Below are 17,194 nucleotides of genomic sequence, written 5' to 3'. Positions count from 1 at the left end.
CATAAGATATCACCTGGACGGTCCACATGAACTGCTCTACAGCTGCTTTCGAGCTTTACACACAGCTACTTCACTGCTGCAGCAACATGAAGATTGATTTAACAGGCAGACTTAGTTTTAATGAATAATTTATGGTTCACAATTTAGATGTAATAAATTGGGGGGTGGGGTGGGGTAACGCTGTGGATAATAATAATTGCTGGATTTTGCCACAATGCCCCATTTACAGCTGAAAGAGATTTCCACAAATTCCAATGGCAGTTCCATGTGAATTTACTAGATTAGGAAGATGTAAAATCGTCTTTTTACTGGTATATGAGATATTGAGTAAATGTGAGGCCATTCTCTCACCGTGGACCTGGTTGATCTCAGAGTTGGAGGACAGGATCTCGTCGGCCAGTTTTTGAGCGGTGGGAAGCACCTCAGTGTGGTGGGCTGTGATTAGATACTGGACCAGTTTCTGCAGCTGATCTCTGTTCATCTGGAACAACGTCTCCGAGATAGGCAACCGTAGCTTGACCTGCAGCAAACACAGGCGAGTGTCAGACATGGCAAAATCTAGGAATATGAGCTGGGTTATGAGCTAATTCCACAGGTTGCATGGATGTAGCCCCACCAAAGAAATCTCAGTTTGAAAGAGTGACCTTCACCGGAGAAGCTAAAAGCGCCAGTGCGTCTAATCGGAGTATAGACAAAGACACTGTACAGCACCAACTACAAAAACAGATTTGAGAAATTACCTTGAGATTTACTACAAAATGAGGTTATTATAAACAAGATCCTTCAGTATTTCACGTCTGTTACCTGTTCAGGTTTGCGGATTCTGTAGAGAGACAGCGCCACCACGTGGGCACAGTAGAAAATATCTTTGTTGCCACAGCCGCAGGTCACAGAGGTGATTTTGCATCGGTCGAAGCTGATAGCCACCTTGTGGGTGACTTCTGGCTCTGAGGACGTGGCGGGCTCAGTTACTGTCCCACTGAGATGAAAGCCTGCAATGACAGCAGACAGGAGAAAGAGTCATTAGTTACTTTTATTTCTGGTCCCCATTTTAACACCTCACAAACACAAATAGTTTGAGACCAACACTGTTGTTTCATGGTTGCAGAACACCAAAGGCTGAAGAGCAGAGTGATGAAAGGGAATGAGCACAGAGGGAAAACAGGATTAAATGTCTTATTATTTCATATTGTATGGACAGATAACCACCACTGGACTGAAAGGTCCCATTAGAAACCCCTCAAGGAGACCGTATGTCTGTGAAGGTTCTCAGTCATCCAGGTCATGGTAATTCTGGTAGTTGAATCCATGAACTCAAACAGTCCAGTAGCTATGATTCAACTACCAGAACCTCAAGAAGACCAGTTCCCAGTACCAGAAATGTAAAAAAAGTCAGTAACCAACTGATGCCAATATCATAAAATAAACCAACTAATTCAAATGACAGGAAAGAGAGAAAAACCTCCAGAGAGAGAGGGGGCAAATGAGAGAGAGAAAGAGAGAGGTGGAGGCATTGTTAAAATCTCTCTCTCCTGCTGAGCGTACCTGTTAAACCAATCTTCAAGCAGCTCATGCTAATATCATAAATGTCAGGGGAAAAGGGCTTTTCATTCAGTCCCTTTGTCTCTATAATGGATACACTCTACCCAGAGAGCCACAAGGCATTAAGCAGAACTCAGTGTTAAAGAATCTAAACGTAATCCTGTAATGCTGAAATCAAAGTGTCCAGGAAAGGAAAAGCAAAGAAGAACATTAAGGCCCAGCTGCCTTCCAAGCAGCCTAAAATTCCCATCACTCAACTATCATGTGTGTAGGAAGTCATTTTAGCATTAGCATATGAGTGCTCAGTACCCTCACCACAACTGAAAGGCTCCAGACCTAACTTCCCCCCTTCTCTTCCTCCATCTGCATCTAATGTCCTAAGACTATTGTTGTTTAAGCCACGAGGATGAATGTGGTGGTGACATCACTGCTCTTTTCTTTCTCAGGTCTTCAGCGGCCCAGACACAGTTGTTCAAGTCCATCTGTCTGATGCTCCTCACATCACCTCCTCCACAAGACGGGCTTACAGAGACGGTTGTAGAATTAACATTAAAACATTTTAGAATGGGCCAAGGAGAGAACCTTGAGGGATTCTACTTTAGATCATTCTATCTGTAGTGTAGCAGCCACTCGGATTAAACACAAGATGCAGAGAGCTTCGACTGGTGTAACTTTAATACTCTTTCTGAAATAATTCCTTTACACAATTATAATCTGCAGTTATATTTAAGTCAATATAATGCATGTTTCTTTCTATTTTAAATGAAATCCACCATTCTCCTTACAATGACTATGCATTTCTCCTACCTCCTGCTTCCAAGGGCGCTACGTTTGAGCTTAGTCTGCTTAGCAACCTTTATTCCTCATATTTTGCGATGGAAATTCTTACATGACCGAGTGAATGACACAATAAAACAAACCACAATAAAGTAGCCTTTCTAAATAATCAATTTTCATAGTACAGGGAAATCATTTGTTTGTACGGTTTACCCGCTATGGAGCACGAAAGCATTTCTTTTCAACACAAAGGAGGCAGGAAGTCTAACTCCGGCAATAACCATAAATAGTACACGGTGGTTCTCAAAACATTGCACAACTTTGCTGCCAATTACATGAAGACAAGAAATTTTGTCTATAACTACAGAACACTTGTGAAAAACACCGAGCCATCTACCTGCTTTCATTCCATTAGAGGTAAAGGTGTTAAAGATGAGAAAGGTGGTAAGAAAAAAGGTAGTGATAAAAATACACTGCTTCAGACACAGCAATACACAACAGACACGAACATAATGAACAGTATCCATTTCTACATGTATATATCTATACAGATATATCTATCTCTGTATACACACCGAATATATTCACATATATATCGTATGCAGACAGAGAGGTACCTATAGAGAATAAATTAAATATTTGAGCCACCTATATAAATAATATAATACTTGTGATCGCCTCCAATGTTGTAGGCCATCTGTCACCTGATGGCCAACTCCACCCCAGAACCCCTTCAACCAATGAGGAGCCAGTTCACTCCCCACACTCATAGGCCATTAACTCCTAATCAACCAGGGAGATTGAGCAAGGCTGCGAGCCAAGGTGCGTACACACACACACACACACACACACACACACAGGAAGGCGTTGCAAGCAGACGGGTGGACAGGATTGGTGGCTTAAGATGGATTTTAGAGTTGAGAAAAAGCACATCTCGGGCTCAGAGGCACCTCTTTAAATCAATTTATATGCTGACGATACACGGCCACGCCTACATAACACACACTCATAAGGCAGTACTACGCTTGCTGCCCACAGTGATTACTGCAATGGTTTGGTATAACCAACACTGACTTAAAAAAAGATAGAAGATGCACACACACGGACTCACGCAGCCTTCTGTTGAGGTTCATTTATCCACTGCTCAGCAAAGTGAGATTTACAATAGCTAATATCAGCCACAACAACAATGATGGTGATTCGTGTTAGTCAAATTCAATTCAATAATTCTGATGTAAATGTTTTTTATGTGATAGTGTTATTATTATTATTTATTTTCGTACTTGAATTCCATGAGAAGCGTTTGACAATGTCAGGAGAGATGGGATTAACTCAGACTTGATGTTTCTGCTGTCTTCAACATAAGCGCACAGCTAATCAGTTGATCGTTACCATCTGCCATCACTAAAAACCTGGGTGTTCCATACATGCCCCATAAATAAAGCCCATGTTTTTCCACCTTGTAAGAGCAGGAAAGAAGCCTCTTATACAAAGACACTCCTTAATACAGTAATTTAATAAGTCTCCTTACTGGTCCATTTCTGACAGTTGTAATTGCTCCGATTCTGACTCAGAACACTGGAATTATGTTATCATGTCCATCCTTAGGTCCTCTTAACATCAGGCCAGGGGACTGTAGCTGAAAACTTTGGGCTACTACTAGTGCATTTACACTTACAGCAATGTCCATGAATGTGCACTGTCTAAATCAATAATAATAAACACACCCAGAAGATCTTTCTGCCACCATTTTTCCAACTATAATCTCACTGTTCTGTTCCCACAGAAACCTTGTGGAGAATACATCCTTGGGCCTCACAGGCTGCAGTTCTTCCCATCTCCCATCTGCTCTGACAGCTCCAAGGTTTACTCTGCCACCCCACCCCCACCCCCCACAGCCCTATATTCAATCAGCCATCTATCTCTGCAAAACAGACGTGTATATGCACACACACAAATGCACAAACACGTGTGTGTGCGCACACACACACACAGCATAAACTGAATCTTCACCTATCCAATCATCCATCCATCTTTCCTCCCTCCTGCAGTTTATACAATGCAATAACAGCTGATTGATTCATTTGTGATCTCCCAGCAGCCATGTTATGCATACACACACACAGACACACGCACACACACACAATCCTACTAACCACCAGGACTCATTTGTCATGATTACATTAAATTGATTCCCTGATTTGCTTCATTCTGTTACTGATGAAAGGACAAAAAGGAGAGAAAGTGCAGAGAAAGAGAGGAGAAATGTTCCACTGGGTTCCACTCAACTGCTGTCCGACATTAAAATAGACCTGTAAACAGTGCAACGTGCTGTCAAACCACTAAAAATATAAACAATAAAAACTTTGAATTTCTAACATTTTTTCCTTTTTAAGAACGAAGAAAATTATGAATCATTCTTTTGTGTAATGCTATAATTTTTTCTCTGTTCATTTGTATCATTTTTCCACATTCTTGATTGAAAATCTTGATTTTCATTATGTGTCAGGGGTTTGTCTCCAGCTGATGCTGAACGATTGTGACAGAATGGTTCCAGATCAATAAGACTGAGATGAAGCAAAAGAAAGATCACAGAAAAAAAACAGGAACATAAAATATAATAAATGTATGCAACAGACAGAAGAAGGGGTGGAGAAATTTAGCCAGCTGAGGCTGGTGTGGTAAAAGGCTTTGGTCGCATGTGTTTATGTGTGCGTGTGTGTGTGCCTCGTGCATAGTAGCATCGCGTCTCCGCTTAGTGAACACCGCAGTCATCCAAGGATAAATTAGAGATAAGGAGGTCTTTTCTGTTCCACTCCGTGTTTTGCCTGGAAGAGTCACCATTATGCTCTGACCTTGTGTGACCACACTTAAAAGAGATGAGCTGAGGCAATTTATCTACTGCAACACTTAGAAGACTCAATTGTTTCCTGCAGGTGATGAAGCCTCTGTTTCTCCTATTTTAGAGTTTAAAAAGCCAATAGACATCATATACAGATGCAACTATGGCAAACAGGAGGACAATAGGAAGTTAATAAGTTTAATTTGATGCAAATGTCTCACAGGACACTGGGTGACAGCTAATGTGGAACAGCAGCACTTGTGATAATTCCCACAGACGGCTCACATACGGAAGGCGGCTGCCGTCGACCAATCAGAGCCAAGCATGCAAATGAAGTGCTCAGCACAACTCTGGGTGCAAATAAGCCAGAAGGCTGTGAAATCATCAAATCATTTTCATAACCAACAAACGTACATGACTCAGTGAGTGCTGATGCTCTGGTAAGCCTGTGAACAGGTCTACCTTCTCAGAAATATGGACCATAAAATCATAGATTTTCCTTATCTCATAGACTGTAATGTGAACACACCAACATTATTACCGTGTAAACAGATACAATATTTACGCCAAAATCAGTAATAGAAACCAAATAAACTGGAATGCCACATAATAGAGCTCATGATAAGAGAAATGATGTAAAGAGAACAACGACCGCAATTCTAACCAAACAGGAGTCTGTCGTGAGCTTATATCAGCTTTAGGATTAGCTCAAATGGCTTGAAATCCTAAAGTATGACTTGATCTAGAATATATTGTGGTCATCTTTGCGTTTCAGTCTATATGAATCTAGGCAACTAAGTCCAAAAGGGAACATCTAAGCAGGTTTAACCTTTTAATAAACATTTTGGTGTTAACACGGTGATGCACACATGCATGCTTATACTGATGGATGTCTTGCTTACGTTACTGACATCAACCCTGCTGTGTGCTGTTCTTTTGTCTCTTCGTTCTGGTTTCTCTTTCACACGTTGCCCTTTTCTAAACCAGCTGTGTCCTCGCCATGGCTTTTAGTTAACATGGTGACATGCACAGCAAACCAACAACCATCTGCCACATGCATATAGCCACTGTCACAGGAACAAGGGCTGGCATTACAATACCTCTTTAGAATGTGCGTGTGGGTGTGTGTATGTGTTGTCTGTTCTTCAAGCACAGTCTGCAGGGCAAGATAAGTATACATTTAAGAGGCTTATATTTCATTTCAAGAACTGAAGGAGACAAAATGGCTCCATTCTGAGTTGGCGGACACAACACAAGGCACGGCAAGGAGGCAACAAAAACATAAAGGGGGGGGGGGGGGGATCTCGCTCTGATGCCATTTGTCTAAACACACACCAGGGAGGCAGCACAAAGCTGAGCATTTGCAGTTTGTGAACAATCAAACACAAAACTGAACATTTGAAATCCAAATCCATCTGTTAATTAGCATGTTCCTTTCCTGTACAGAGAGCAGACATATCGCTGTCTGAAAACTGTGGAAGTGGAAAGTCAGGACATGCAAAAATAAAACTATTCTAAACTATAAGCCTGTGAGATGCACAAAATTAGCAAAAACAAAATGTATGCACAATTAATTACCTTTCTCTTGTTTAATAGCGAATATAACCAGTCAAAATGTGTCAACCACATTAGATTTCTTTACGTTGGATATAAACTAAATAAACACATCTTGATTCTGACTGGATTCAGAACAGAAATGAAAGGAAATGCTGTTGGTTTACTGGTTAACATGACTGCTCCTTTGCCATGGTTACAGCTAGACTCACCGGGGGGGGGGGGGGGGGGGGGGGGGGGGGCTGTATTAAACAAAAGAAGCAAACATTTCAGACATGGACTCAGTTCAATCCCTGCTGGCACAGCAGGATTCTGCAAACACAGAAATAGATGCCAGCTGTAGGTTTCATGTGATGTTTTGGTCCCATTTCTATAAAATCTTTTGGGCTCTTTCTGAAAAATATTTGGCTTGCTGAAAGGTCGTGACATTTGCGCCAGACTACCTGAAAGTCTGAGTTTGTAGAACATTTCCACCACCTCCACCCCTACAAAGCCGATCAGTGCTCTTCTTGTGCAATCATGCACGAAACATGAATAATGAAATATAATGAAAACAGCTTGCAAGCCAATATACAAGCTGACGAGCCATAGGTGCCTCCACACAATAGCTCTGCAAGGGTGAAACTCTCATTTATCCATTAGCTGAAAAGCAATCACAGATTTGAGTGTGCACACATATACACAGAAGGGGGTGGGGGGGGGGGGGGGGGGCTTCTGGTTGACTTCATCAAGCTCTCATCAAGCCAAGCCACCATATGGGGATGGGGCCCAAAACAGAGGGGATTGGACTGCGTGTATTACAGAGCACCCCCCAAAACACACGCGCGCGCACACACACACACACACACACACAAACAAAGGAAGCATGCATCACCACATCAGCTTTGTCTTGCATGCATTATGACGCCATTGCTGCCCCATTAAGAACCCCCTTCTCTCTCACACACACACGCACATGCGCACACACACACACACACACACACACACACACACACACACACACACACACACACACACACACACACACACACTGATTGCTGCCTCTGTCTCCTACTCACACACATTTCTTCAGACTCTCTCTATTTTATATTTACTATATTTTATTTCTAACTCTCCAGTTTCTACCTCTGACCCCACCTGTGATCACTGCAAAGCAACAAAGTCACCCAGAAAATGCGGGGAATGCCCACTCCCCACATTTTCTACAGGCACCAAGGCCGGCTTGCTGACACAGGCAGACAGACACTGAATTTTAATCTGGGTGTGACCTGTTTTTTCTTGGCCCCTCAAGCTTCCCACCCCTACTGGCTGCCACCATAGAGTCAGCCTTTCACAGGCAAGTACATCCCTCCTCCCCCAAAAAACCACCCACACAGGACTCTCACCAAAAGACCCAGGTTTCAGGCCTTGAGGCTGGGGCCTCGCCTGCCATTGTTGGCCTACAATGGGTAAGAGACTGCTAGTAGGCATGCAGTAGCCAGCGGGACTTGTGGACGAAGCCGTGGGAGACAAGAGTGAGGGGCTGCTGGGTAGGGGATGACACGAGATTAGGTGAATTTTTTTAAAAGAATACAAGAAAATAGAATGAAAGACTGGAGATTGCTGGAATGTGAGAGCTGAACCATAAACTTGTGCAGCAGAGGCTTTTGACCTGACTTTGGAACTGACCTCATAGTACATCACAGCTTTTCCTCCCATACTGTCAGGTTGTTGGGTGATAAGCGTGATACTGGTGGAGAAATGCCTTGATAGCATATTCCTCTATCATCAATAATCTCACATGATGTCCATTTTCAAATATGCCAAACCAGCTTTTATGAGAAAACATTAATATCTAAGCTTTAGCTTAATAGACAAAATACCTTTTGTGTTGCACCAGGAAAGTACAATACGACATGAGATAGGGTGAACGCTTAAACCACACTGAGCAGCATTGTTATACTGTCAGCAGTCCAGCCAACTTGTTGTCTAGGTGGCGCTTGTCTAAAATAAGTGAATTTCTCACTACAGGCAGAAACGTCTGATTTACTCTAGAGTTCAATCTTTGATTCTATCTAAGCTGCAATTTCAATCAGAATGAATATATTATGGAAGCACACCAGGCTGAATAGTGCTTGGGCCTTTTCACATTAGGAAAAAAGCCTACATTCATATCAGACTGGAGCCCAGCGATGATTTACTTTCACATGAACAAACGACACAAAAACCATTTTCGTGAAGACCTCACAAACCAGATTCAAGCCTTGAAGGACTTTATTGAGCATCCAATGCCTGAACGTCTAGTTTCTGAATTTTACTCATCGCGCGTCACTCAAATTTTTACATTACTGGAGATTAAAATGCTCTTAATCTTGTTTGCCGTGCAGGATAGAGTGATAAACAATTTATTTCTGTCTCGGTAAAATGGATTCTATCGAAATGTCAAGCTGACACTTTTTAATTTCCACCGGTAATTACACATCTTTTCATTCAGTGTGGGAGGAGGTCTAGCTCATCCCGTTTTCAATTTGACAGCTATCAAGAGAAAGATGTGTCCGCAGTCGACACAGGTTTGCTTTGTCTGTTTAAAAAAATTAAACAGAAACCAGTTTTAAGATCAGCAGTTCCAGAAAACAAACTGATATTTAATGATTACATTTCCACTATCTAAAAATAAGGGGGGAAAAAAATCAAGCATTATTTAACTTCATTGTCACTGGAGACAGTTAGAAACTGCTATATGCCAGTTTTTACACATTTCTGTGATGAACAAGAGAGAAAGAGAGAGAACAGAAGAGCTGAGGTTGCTAAATCATGTCCCACAATCCTCTCTGGTAGAGACTTGAAATTACAAAAGAAAACATTTCCAATCACCAGACATTCAGAGGACATACAATAACTGGCAGGACATTCTCTCACACATGCACTATTCACACATTCTACTGCTTATTTACAGTATTTTCCATTCTTCTCTAATTAAATGAAACTGTTGAAGAAGTTAAGAAAATAAATGGGGATGGATGCCCCTTATTATTAAGCATGTAAGATAGAGATCAGCCTGCACTGGTACACCCAGTTCTACACACTTTACAATGGGCTGGAATAACAATGTGTGATGCCTCAAGACTCAGCAAGCAATCATGTGTCTTTCAGCTCCTCCAGCATGGAGGTTTTACAACAACCCTGAAGCTTCTCTTCTTACACAAGCAAAAGCATGGGTTTAACCAGGTCTATCTAGCTACTTGTATAAATGGGTCAGAGTATTAGGCAGGTGAATGTTCTACATAAGCAGCTATTTATGATTCACCAGTACTGTAATCTATGTGCCTGCAGAGTCATTAAAATAAGAATATATGCCATTAATCTATATTAATGGAATATCTACTTTATCCTGTGGCTACCATTAGGCTACAGTAGATGTGCAGAATCCAAATTAAAGCTGTCAAGTCAAAATTCCAACCAACTGAGACTTTGCTTCATCTCATTTCTATTGGTGAAGATAAACAACCAGTCAGAGTGTATTGTTGCTCACTAAACCTGACACAGTGTCAGTGCTAAGATGCTGGATTCCAATGGTCATGTTTTGTGTCTAAAGCTTACAATGAATTTAACTGCAATCAATTTGTGCTGCTAAACTACGGTGACTACCAGATGGGCACATTCACAATGTGCTCGGTCTCAGTGAGACTCAATGCTAATGGCACTGATGCCCGGCAACATGTGATCACTTCTACACCACTGATGTCATTGTACACTTTATCTTCACTAGAATAGACGAGACTCTGTGCGCTGACTAGTATAACAGCAACCTGCAAAATCACAGTATAGGATGCACCATGTTTACTGTTCACACACACAGAGACACAGACACACACTCAGTTGAAGCCTGATTAATAAGTGTGGCTCTCTCTTGTTTCAGGGAATTGTCAGAACGAGGAGCGCCATTTTGAAAAGCACTTCAATCCAAATTATGTAGATTTCAAAATAGCTTTGCACTCGTAAAGTGCTAGTGGGGTGGATGCTCTTCATGAATATGCATGAATAGGCACTTTAAACATATCCGTCCACGGGTCACCACGGGGGGAAAACCGAACAATCAAATAGTTCCAAAACAGTTTTGAATTACATTTTATCCAGTTTTTGCCACTTTAGTTTGTGTGTTGCTGGCATTAACTCTCCTGAACACTTCAATAATATAAATGATTGTATGATTGGAAAATGAACAACTTCATTTTGAACCTGGACCCAGGCACTTTACTTCTTGGTTACTACTGACCGAGGACTCAGAGATGCATTCACAAACATCTAAAGTGACATTATTCATTTGTAAAGAGGTTCTCGGGCAGAATAAAGAAGTAATGAGGGAAAGCATAGGAAGAATTTTATATCGACTACAATAGAAATTTCACGCCAGCACTTTAACTTCAGTCATGTTTCTGCTTTTTTGCTTACATTAAGGTCAGTGCAATAAACATGCAAGCAGGAGAACACACACCAGGAGGTAGCAAAAGGCTCTTCACCACAATGTGTGTGGTAGGCTGCATACAGAGTATAGCACAAAACAAAAAGCTTGATCGACAGCCAACTGGCGTAGCACTGCTTGGCACACCACAGAACGAGCCCCTTGTCCTTGTATGACAATGAAATGCACACATAAGCTGTAGACTCACAGATGTGCACATACAATATTGCTCTTTTTAAAGTATAGGTGCAGAAAGGCTAAAAACTTAAAGAGTTCTGGGGAACAGATCCAAAAGCAGCAGTTTGTGTTGCCACAGAAACCAGCAACATCCCTATTCCAGCTTGCGCACAAGAGCAGAAAGAGAAGAAAGTGGGACCTGAATGAGCCAGATGAATAGTTGTGTACAAGCTCAGAAAATCAATGTCAAATTGCAGGTCCGGGCCTGACAGGTTTTACCTCAATGGAGGATAAACGCTGTCATCCTCCAGCATCTGACAAAACAAGAATCAAAAGGAAATATTATTTGCTGTGGTCTGTCACTGTAGGACCACATCAATTTCACCTGATGTTTCTGTTGTCATTTGAGCTGCAGCCACAGTCAGGATTTTAAAAAAGGCTGTGTCCATGGGCAGGCTGAAGACAATGTCATTTCACCATACAGGACAGCAACTCTGACTGCTGATTATCACCATTAAAAATATCTAAACCAATGATTTTTATATTTTAAATATGCTTCGGATTTACTCTAATTAGCCACAACTAAACCATCTATAAATACACTCAAAACAAAACAAAACAAAATACCACAATAGATTACAAGTATACTGGTACAATATAGTCTCACAACTTCCTGGACATGGCTATGAGAACAGTAATCATTGTGCAGTGTACAGTAAGCAAAAAGATTAAAACTCTCCTTGGTGACTCATATGTCATTCAATATACATATCCTTTAATAAATATTTAATATACATCCTGTACACATTAGATCTAACAAAGAGATACAATAACAAAAGTGTGGCCAGGTCTTAACATGTGCAGTCACTATGTATTTGGGTTTCATGTTTTGTTTCCTTCTGTGACAAATCCCAGTCTCTGAGATGTGGATTATAGGCCTGGCTATAGTCTATCCACCTTCCCTCTGCCCCACCTGTAATTCTTAGCTGTTGAGACATTGCAGGTTGCAAACGGGAGAATAAAGAAGACACTAATGGGCAAACTTAAATCTTCACATCCAGTTGTAACTTGTCAACTCAAAGGCTGGCAGCACAGGATAGCAGTCATGCAAAACAGAGAAAACGGGGGCTGGGAACAAGAAACTGGGTGAATATGGGAGCGCCTGAACTTATCGGCAGGTTGAGATCTGCAGGTTGAGATCATGTTAAACATGAATGGCTGCAGCGAGATAAGACCACTGAGGGGGACAAAAAGAAAGAGCGAGGAGGTGGAAAGGAGGGAGAGTGTGGGCCTCCCATCTCAGCAGGAGCTGTCTGCCAAAGCAGGAGTCGGGGCCTGATGTTCCCCTGCATGTATGTATAAAACATAAGAGATGGTGGCCACGTGCCAAATACATTGACCTGAAAAGCTGGCAGGGCACTCTGTGTGTGTGTGTGTGTTTTCATTCTTGGGATGCCTCTCAACAGTAATAGTCAGATGGAAATTGGGATAGAAAAAGTGACACTGCAGTTGTAAGAAAGGGCCAATACAGCAAACAGGAGATTGCCAACAAGGACAGTTCCACACTCTAATACGTTACTGCTCTTCACAGTGGCATTGGACAACACTACAATAACAAAGCCCCTCGTATCTAACCTTAAGACGAGAAGCACCAAGGTACCAACCAATGTCAGCCCACAGTAACCACTTCACTCTATTGTTTCACCATTAAATAGGTGTGGAGAGGACAGTGTCTGGGTCTGGTGTTGCGTATACAGCCTGAGCAAAATGAGTCCCTGTTAGAGGTGGAGAGAAGTCCCAAAACCAATTATCTGTAAGGATCTAAATGTCTAAAGTGTGGGCTGCCAAACTTTACCACAGTTACCACAGTAGCTGCATCTAGACAGATTTGAATATATTTTTGACCTGGAACTGGATCTGATTACTGTACTGATGCTTTCCTTACATTTACAAATACTTAGAATTATTCTATTTTTACATTTGCAATTTCTGTATTCATTAACCAGGTCAGTTTATTATAAGGTTGATGATTGGTGGCCTGGAGGCAGATAGAGGCACTATGGCCTCACAGCAAGGAGGTTGTGGGTTTGATCCTCAGCTAAAACAGTGCTTTGTGTTGAGGTATCACGCTCTCTCCGTGTCTGTGTTGGTTCCTCCCACTATCAAAAAGCATATAGGTTAGATTGATCCACAGGTTGTCATTGTAAATAATCATCTCTATAAATAAAGGATCATATATAATTTGAGTAAATGTTGTCACAGCTAGTGTAAATGCTAAAATATTAACTTAACAATGTGACAGATTAAGACTTCTGAATGATCCCACAACAGATTTCACACTATTTTTTAATTAATAAACTACCTATTACTCTATTTGCCCATCTATGACTTAGCATCACGATGAGGATGAGACCCAATTACACGGAGATGAATCTCTGAAATAAGACCTGCTGGTGGCCAGTGACAATAGGAAGACCGAGGGGAAGGATGAGAGCTCGAGAATGTGGTGTTTTCCGAGATGAAAAGAGCATTTGTCCTATCTGGCATCTGTACAAGTCCACACAATCACACATCTCATTCAAATATGCACACACCCAGCCATTGTGTACAGAAGCGAGAGGGTTAAAGGCTCCCCTCCCTCCACACTGACTCCAGGATGCTTGCAGCGCTAATCCTGTTATCTCTGTCCCAATAAGAAATGAATTAATGAATAGAGCTTAGAACAACAGTGCAAAATGCTCAGCGAGAGCCCAGCACGGAGAGCAGCGAGCTGACAGGCACTCCCTACTCACACCGGGTGGAGTATCCTTGCACACACATACAGTGGCTACATTTTCCTTTTTTTAAAAAAGGAAACAAGTTGTGATCCAAGGCACTGATCTATGTGGTTCTCCAAGACTGTCAAATATATCACCGAATTTCCCTTCCTGGATTAGAGGTGCAAGATTGCTCAGTGGAAAACTGATCAGCATCTCTGTCCCTGCAGGAGCTTGTACAGCTACGGTTTCCCAATGGCGATGTAGTCACCATGTAGGAATGTAACAGCCCACACCGGACAGGGTTCACTCTATCTACTGAGATTAAACTTTTCAACTGTTGTGCCTGAAGGTTGACTCACAGGAAGTAATGCTTCTAAGGTTATATTACCATTATAGCCGTCTCAGTGAAGCACCAGACTGCTGCTGTAAAGTCGCATCCTGAAAACACTCATCCATTATCCATTGACAGTCCTTCATGGTTCACAGGTGAGTTACTATTATCCTTGAAAACAGACACAGGTTGGTGCAGGGGAGCATTTTTCCAGATTTCCATATATGGACAGTGGCATCGACATGAAATCCTGATGGATTCACTGGGACACACAGCAGTAGAGATGGAGGGAGGAGACAAGCTGATGAATAGCAAGAGTTTAATGTGCACGGTTACACTGTGGAAGGAAACTGGAGCGGCCGGAGAAAACCAACCCAAGCATCGTGAGATCAATGAACTTCCATGTAGAAAGACTGAAATGAGTATGTGCTGCCCCTGGTTTAAATAATAAAGGAGACCTCATATTTGCACATCAATTATTACACAGACACATTGCTGCGCGTGTGTGAGAGACATTTTCTCTGGTCCCCACAACGTGAATGGTTTATTAGTGGTCAGGGTTTAGGTGAGCACATGCTGGCAGCTCACAGGTCTTATTTAATTTTTTACTGGAAAAAAAAGTCAAGGTTTTTATTAGGGCTGTCAAATGACCTTTTTTAAAAAAAATAAAATAAAATCAGATTAGTCAAAGAGCTGCTGCAGATTTCACCAATTCACATTCATTAATCATTGGGATTCATTATGTTGTTATAAAACCAATATGAGCTCATTACTATGATTGGACCTTGATTAATCAGTCTGTAGGTTTTTTGGATCCACTTTCATTTGTGTAGACATGTTGATCAATCTTGCTGGAGTTGGTTCTATGTAGCATCGGAGCCCCAAACCTCATGACTGAGTGACATAGACTGCACATGGGTTAATGAGGTTTTTGATTAAAAAAAAAAAAAAAGAATCAAATTAATCATGCAAATGGATTCATGTGAATTGATGCAATCAATTTGTGTCCAGAACTGAATCCATTGGTAATTGTCCAGAAACAGACCAGACCCCAACATGACGGAAAACAAAAAGACATTTTTGAGCTTGGGGGTGGCGGTGGGTGAGACAGGTTCATGGGGGTGTGTGAAGAATGGCAGCTCCGGTTGCTCTGTGGTGTCATAAACGCACCATCTCTCTACTTTGAACTCGATAGTCAGCCACAGTAGCATTCACACATACACGCTCCGTATTTATGACAAAAGGAAGGACCTGAGGGAGAAGACACATGACAGACAGAAAGACAGAGGTCTACACAGCTAGAATAACCTCTGACACCGTTCCTACAGTTGCTTCATCGACAATGCACAAACACTCTCAACATTAGCAGTTTTTACTATAACTGCCATTTTTTTCTCTGCTTGTTTGAATGGAGCAAAGTCACGAAGATGGGGTTTGGGAACACCACAGGACCGGTAGGAACCAGTCCTGTCCTTAGAGCACCACACTTCATGAGACCAATATCCTCAGGTCTCACCATTAAGGATTTTGCTCTAATGGATTACTTTACCCTTATTTTTTTAGCATTTCAATCTTTTATAAACAATAAAAATTCACATTAACTGAATATTTATGCAGTGACACAGAGAGACAGAAATGAATACAGTAACATTTATTTTTGTTCCTTAAACAGAGAGGGGGAGGTGGGTTCGGAGGACGCTGGAGGGTCTGGCGGAGGGTTTCCCACCATGAGGTGTACACACAGTAGCCCCAGGCCTGCTGACTCCCAAATGCTCCCTGTGAGTTAAAAGGTGTGTCTGGCTGGACTTTACTCCGGCAACAAAAGCTATGGTTTAATGGCCTGGTAGCACCCCTGGGGGACATATGGGTGTGTGATGTTAAATAGTAAAGGGTAAATATGTGTAGGACCACATCAGTGATGGGACTGTTTCTGGTGGCTGCATGCATGTTATGCGTTAAAATACTGTATTGTATATTGCCGTGTGACATCCAAAGGAAAAGATGCCAACCTCGTGTTAGTTTCTTTTCATGATCACAATAACCATCACACATCAACCAGTGGCCCCAACAACCCACCAAAATGCACTACAATGGCCCTTTGGTGTAAAGGTGCACTCAAACCGTGTTGTGCTAAACCATCGCCGCATCACACAATCAATAAATCTGGACATTTGTCCAACTGGTATGAAAATCGAGCAAAAAATAAAAGCCAATACACTGTTTAACCGGTTTCACGCTACTGCAGCCATGTATGGCTGTTAATGATGATGTTGCACCCTGCATGCGTCATTTATCAACCTGGTGACATAGGATTTGGAGGAATTTCTGCTTGAGCACGCTCAAGGTAATAAGAGTGCGAGGCAGTGGGGGACGGGGACACACACACACACACACACACACGTATAGTAAAGGAATAGGAAATCATTTACAGTTATAGTGGACATTTAGTAACCTATTATGGGCATCCAGTGATTGACAGTTAACTGGCCTCATTTGATGTGACAGTTTAAGTGGTTTGGTTCAAGCATCTTCAGGCTATCCTACTTAACCTAATGTTTCAAACCACTGCATCAGCGGCAGGGGCTTTAGAGGATCAGTATGCCTGCATCAAAGTCTTGGAAATGTGTTTACAAGAGCATGACTATGACTGAAATATTATCACAATGAAAGGACAAAATATTCTTATTGTGGTCATGACTGAAGGATCAACACGTACTGTGCAGTTTTATTTTCATTAGTAAAAAAAATCTCTCCCATCTTTGTTTGGGTGG

The 17,194-nt window shown here is 41.8% G+C and overlaps 1 protein-coding gene across 2 annotated transcripts in view; it reads right to left on the bottom strand.

Annotated features, from left to right (window-relative positions):
* The window catches only part of zswim5 (zinc finger, SWIM-type containing 5), a 39,071-nt gene that overhangs the window by 12,918 nt on the left and 8,959 nt on the right, over nucleotides 1-17,194 (bottom strand). For both annotated transcript variants that reach the window (XM_029830810.1, XM_003975537.3), the window contains exons 2-3: nucleotides 805-992; nucleotides 352-520 (exon numbers count right to left, since the gene is read on the bottom strand). In XM_029830810.1, the coding sequence (XP_029686670.1) occupies nucleotides 352-520; nucleotides 805-992 (357 nt within the window). The remainder of the gene's footprint in view (nucleotides 1-351; nucleotides 521-804; nucleotides 993-17,194) is intronic.

Source organism: Takifugu rubripes, chromosome 22, assembly GCF_901000725.2.
Source record: "Takifugu rubripes chromosome 22, fTakRub1.2, whole genome shotgun sequence".
Classification (NCBI taxonomy): domain Eukaryota; kingdom Metazoa; phylum Chordata; class Actinopteri; order Tetraodontiformes; family Tetraodontidae; genus Takifugu; species Takifugu rubripes.
This window is presented reverse-complemented; position numbering and strand designations above follow the sequence as displayed.